At 54.3% G+C, this 5,846-nt stretch overlaps 1 protein-coding gene across 1 annotated transcript; it reads left to right on the plus strand.

The window, feature by feature from the left end:
* Positions 1–3: 3 nt before the first annotated feature.
* Positions 4–2,262, plus strand: LOC113405813 (oocyte zinc finger protein XlCOF15-like; the record flags this gene model as incomplete). Its single annotated transcript, XM_026647070.1, has 1 exon — positions 4–2,262. A coding segment is annotated over one exon (642 nt), but the record flags the coding sequence as incomplete, so codon positions are not given.
* Positions 2,263–5,846: the final 3,584 nt, after the last annotated feature.

Here is a 5,846-nt window from a genome sequence, read left to right on the forward strand (position 1 = left end):
AACCTCATCACTCACCTGCGGGTGCACACGGGTGAGAAGCCCTTCACCTGCACCGAGTGCGGCAAGAGCTTCAGCCAGAAGGGCGACCTGATGCGACACCAGCGCATTCACACGGGCGAGAAGCCCTTCGAATGCAACGTGTGCGGGAAGAGCTTCTGCTCCAAGCAGACCTTCATCCTGCACCAGCGCATCCACACCGGCGAGAAGCCCTTCACCTGCACCGAGTGCGGCAAGAGCTTCAACCGCAAGGGCACCCTCATCACCCACCAGCGCATCCACACCGGGGAGCGCCCCTTCGTCTGCGCCGAGTGTGGCAAGACCTTCAACCTGAAGACCACGCTGATGAAGCACAAGCGGATCCACACGGGGGAGCGGCCCTTCACCTGCGTGGAGTGCGGCAAGAGCTTCAAGTACAAGGGCAACCTGCGGACACACCACCTCACCCACACGGTGGAGCGGGTCTACCCCTGCACCGAGTGCGGGAAGATCTTCAGCCACAAGAAGGAGCTGACGGTGCACCAGGCCGTCCACACGGAGGAGAGACTCTTGTCCTGCTACGGAGACGGGGAGTCGTTCAACCCCTTCCTCCAGATGCACCCGCTCCTACTGTCTGTGCCCCAAGCCAAGTGCCTCTGGAAGCCGTAACGCCCTGTACCTAAGGCGGGAGTTACAGAAATGCTACGTCCCCTGAGCAGGAGCAGAGGAGGAACAATGCTGTAATTTAGGATTTGGACATGCCGTGGTGCTGTACAGTGTGCTGATGAAATAACCGGCTCCCTGCCACAGGGAGCAACCAGGCTGAAGGCCTGCGCTGACGAACCAACCGTGCATCCCTAAGGAAAACCCACTGCACATTCCCTACACAACGCAGCTCCAATTCAAATGCAAACGCAGGCTCGAGTCGTGCCCTGAAGGATGCCAAAGGTGTTGTACTAATTCCATTTGCTGGGTGGGAAATACCCCCAGAGGTGCTAGAGAGAACGTCTGACACGGGGGATGGGAGATTTCTGGGAAGGGACCTGTGGTTTATGGAGCAGCGCTTGGAAATGACACGGCCTGGGTTAACCGATGTGGGATCTTCATCTTACTACTGAGAGGAGAGGTCGGTGCTGGCAGGACTCTCCAGCCCGGTTCCTGTGTGGAGCAAACATAGCAGCGTTGTTCTGGCGAAGGCCAGTGATTTCTCAGGGTGGGAGGTGCTGTGCTGTGTGGTGTTGTTAGGTCAGGCCCAGTGGGTACTTGGGGGGTGGGCGAGGCTTTGCTACTGCGCTGTAGTTATGGCTTATGCCAGCAGCTCCTCAGTGGAACTACTGGACAGACCTGACGGACGGCGCCTGTTCCAGCCGGGCCGGTGACAGTCTGGGAAATGAAAGAAAATCTCAATTGAGTGTGGACTTGAGAACTCCAGGTGCAAGGCCCTGGAGCAATAATTACTGTAGTGCTGTTTACTCTCTCTTCTCTTACTGACTCTATTTACCCACCAGGAGTGTGCACTGGGCTTCGCAACCGAGTACGGCCTGATCCCTGACCTGAGAGGTGACCATCTCACGGAGACCACCTAGCGATCTTACAGCGAATCACAGAGTCGTAGGGTGGGAGGGACCTCGAGAGGTCATCTAGTCCAGTCCCCTGCACTCACGGCAGGACCAAGTATTATCTAGACCATCCCTGACAGGGGTTTGTCCAACCTGTGCTTAAAACCCTCCAGTGCCGGAGAATAGTTACAGCTGGAAAAGACCTATTGGTCATTTTGCCCATTCCTAGCCAATGCAGGGTCGGTCTCTACTCTATATGTTCTAGGAATATGTCCAGCCTACTGTTAAACGTCTCCAGCGATGGGTCTTCCCTCGCTCCCTTGTGAGGTCTGTGCACGCTCCAATAGACACTAACTACTTCTCATCTTGTATAAAAGGACTTGGGTTTAGTTGCTAGTTTGTAGTTAGGAAAAGGGTCATTTTAAAGTTAAAATTTGTCGTTCTCCGTGTGGCTATCCTAGAATCCTAGTCGTTAGATTTGGAAAAGAACTAATAAGTCTTCTAATAAAATCTAGTACTTCTCCCCGCCAGTGCACGTCTGTTCCCTCCAGTGCTCTGTCCGTGTCCCAAACTCTGGGGTGTCACCGCTCTGGGGAGAGGGTTCCACAGCCTGAAACATCTCTCGGTTGGGAAGTTTTTTCTGACATTCAGCTTTAAGCCTTGATTTCGTCCAGTTATCCCCACCTTGCACTACTGTAAAACTGTCTCTCCCGTGGGCCGCCCCATGTTTCCCCCGGCTCGGTATCGGGTCCCGTCAGGTCACTGCTCAGCGAAGCTGGACGTACTTGTCTCTTTTGCTTATTCCTCACCAATCAGTCCCTCGTGCCCCCAGATCACTTTGTGGCTCTTCTCTGAACGGGCATCGGTATTTTTCCAGCTCTCCTGAGGAGTCCCGAACAGCCCGCCGTCTCCAGTGGGTTATCCCAAGGCAGAGAGCTGGGTGCTGTCACCCCTTTGCCCGTTGCACAAAGCCTCTGTGTCTTGGCCTTTTTAGCTGCCATGTTGGACTGGAAGCTTCTGTCTAATGTGCTTCCCCCAGGTCCCTATCAGTGTTTCCTGCTTCCTGGATTCTTTCCTTCCCACTGACTCTCTGCAGGGCAGATGCTGCTTCCCTAATAACAGGCTCTTACTGCCTCTGCTAGGTGGTTCGTGAAGAAATGGTGTAAATCTGGAGCTCCCAGTAACACAGACTTGGCACCCGCTGAGCACTTGCTCCCAGCTCCGTACTTTGGCCTGTTGTTAGAACTCTTGGCGAACACTTCTTCAGCCAGCGTTCAGGCCGTGGGATGGTCTCTGCTGACGCTGGGTCGGCCGGGACAATACGTTTTGTTGAGATGTTCTGTCAAGTGCTTTACTCACAACCAAGTGTGTCTTCTCTAGCGCTTTTCCTCCACCTGCTGATTTTGTCAGAAAAAGCGATCCGCGCACTGCCTGCTGATGCCGCCTCCCCGCCCCAGACGCCTTCTGGGGGCGGGAACTAAGACACCCTGGCTCTCCCGGCTCCAGCCTGTGCTGCTCTTTTCCCACCGTGGCTGAGACGTGCTCTGGGCTGGGGTGCTTGAGAAAACGGACCATCCGTAGGGTTGGTCAGCCAGAGGTTACGGATGAATAACTGACCGAGAACCACAACAAGTAGGAGGGGATGGGATGTGGAGAGAGTCCCATGTTGGGTCTACTCTTCCCCCACCCCCAAATCCCTCTGTTAAAGGAGCCCAGGAAGCAGGCGTTACGTGAATCATAGAATATCAGGGTTGGAAGGGACCTCAGGAGGTATCTAGTCCAACCCCCTGCTCAAAGCAGGACCAATCCCCAACTAAATCATCCCAGCCAGGGCTTTGTCAAGCCAGGCCTTAAAAACCTCCAAGGAAGGAGATTCCACCACCTCCCTAGGGAACCCATTCCAGTGCTTCACCACCCTTCTAGTAAAAAAGTGTTTCCTAATATCCAACCTAAACCTCCCCCACTGCAACTTGAGACCATTACTCCTTGTTCTGTCATCAGGTACCACTGAGAACAGTCTAGATCCATCCTCTTTGTAACCCCCTTTCAGGTAGTTGAAAGCAGCTATCAAATCTCCCCTCATTCTTCTCTTCTGCAGACTAAACAATCCCAGTTCCCTCAGCCTCTCCTCATAAGTCATGTGCTCCAGCCCCCTAATCATTTTTGTTGCCCTCCGCTGGACTCTTTCCAATTTTTCCACAAAACTTTTCATGAACTTTTCATGATCCAGCCATTTCACGTCAACTTTTGACTTACAGACACTGCGTGAAGGGCGTTGGTTTGGGCCAAGTAAGCGACTGAAGGGAAAATGCAACAGAGAGTCCTGTGGCACCTTTAAGACTAACAGACGAATTGGAGTATAAGCTTTCGTGGGTGAATGAAAGCTTATGCTCCAATACATCTGTTAGTCTGTAAGGTGCCACAGGACTCTCTGTGCTTTTTACAGATCCAGACTAACACAGCTACCCCTCTGATACCTGTGGGGGAAATGGCAGCCAAAGGGACTGGCCGGAGCGAGGGTGAAACGATTGGTGCGTTGGTCCAGGAGACCAAAATCCCACATGGGGGAAAGGAGAACAAGGGGGATTTCTATAGGGCTTAAGTGGTGTCTAGGCCTTGTCTGGCTCTGTAACGGGTTGTGCTCACCACCGTGGTGCCTCCTGCTGGTTGCTCCGGGAATTCGCTCTGTCCATCAGCAGGGCACCCTCCTCTTGTGGCATCTCACTCTCCGTCGCTGCTTCTCCACCGTCTCCGCTGTCTGTGGGGACCCGCGTCGCTCCCGGACTGCGGCGTCCTCTTCAGGGCCCGGCCCTCCGGCTGCACCCCAACTCCGTTGTCTCCCCCCTTCCGGGTGAACTGCAGCCCCTAGTCCAGCCCCTCGCTCAGGGGCAAACTGCAGTCCTTTGGCTGTCCACATCCCTCGGTGGCCAGTGGGGCAAAGGGGGGAGGGGGGCAATCCAGGGACCCTATAACTGGCAGCCGCTCACAGCCTCTCCTTCCCCTCTGCCGCTACCTGCTTTCCCTGGGCCACTTCCCCATAGCCCCAGCACCGCCTTGGCCCCTGTATCAAGGCCTCAGTCCAGGAGCCAGCCAGGCTGGAGCGCCGCTTGCTCCCCTGACCCTGCCCAGCACTGCTCTGTCCCAGGTACTTCTCTCTATGGGGCAGCCAGGCCTTCTCCCTCAAGCTCCAGGGAGAGTCAGAGCCCCTCGCTGCCCTGCAGCCCTTCTTATAGGACCCAGCCTGGCCCTGATTGGCTGCTTCTAAGCCTTCCTCTGGTTGGCTGGGTTCTGCACAGCCACTCCAAGGGCTGCTATTAACCCTTTGCCAGCCAGTGAGGGGCAGCTGCCCCGTCACAGGCTTCTTTGCACAGGGTGAATTTCACCCCTCACTAAATCATATTTTCAGGACCCTTCTTTTCTAGCTGGTGCTGAGAGCCAGGGTCCAATAGTTAAAGTCTCTGAGATAATTTGGTAGGAAGCAGCTTGTTCCCATCTCCCTTGGGAAAGGAATTTCCTCTGGTCCCAGCTCAGGATACCCCACAAATGCCTTCAAAGTTATTAACCCAGCTCAACTGAGGACGAGTCAGCAAGGGGTGAAACTCCTCTTGGCAGATACTGGCCCCGCTAAAGGAGTTTTGGCTGCTAGAATCTCATCTGTGACTCGGGGATGGCGATAAAGCAGGCAGGAGCTGTTCGTCTGGACCTGCCAGATTTATAAAGGGGGGGGGCTAGTTCTTTACTTTTATTGTTATTTTGTTGCCTATTGACTCATTTATTTGTAACTTCCTTTTGGGCTGTTTGGACAGAATTCTTCACTGACCTCTTCTGCATGACGGTCCTAGCGATAGATAGCCAATGAATCAGTGTGTGTGGTGGGCATTTTGCAAATGTATTTTCATGTAAAATTACTCGTTTGTCCTTGGTTATTGGGCTCCAATCCTGGGCTTTCTGGTGTCAAATGGGAAAATTCCCCTTGGCTCCAGCGCGGGTCAGGACAGGGCCCACTGATGGTATTTACAATTCTTATGCAAAAATCTTCCCCTCTGACTATTCTTATTGTGATCATAGGGTCATTGTGCTGAGAGGTTGTGTAGCCTAGAGCAGTGGTTCTCAAACATATTTGATTGGGCCCCTCCTTCTTTGTGTCTGTGGTTGTTTGTGCCTTCCCCTCGCCCCTCCCCCCAAGTACATATATCGCTACCCAGCTCCGAAGGTGGAGCGTAGGGCAGCGGGTGCCGGCCAGGCGCCCGGCTCTGACGGCGGAGCGGAGGGCAGCGGGTGCTGGCCGGGCGCCCGGCTCTGACGGCGGAG

The sequence above is a fragment of the Terrapene carolina genome, unplaced genomic scaffold (assembly GCF_002925995.2).
Source record: "Terrapene carolina triunguis isolate 2854851 unplaced genomic scaffold, T_m_triunguis-2.0 Scaffold51046, whole genome shotgun sequence".
Taxonomy (NCBI): Eukaryota; Metazoa; Chordata; order Testudines; family Emydidae; genus Terrapene; species Terrapene triunguis.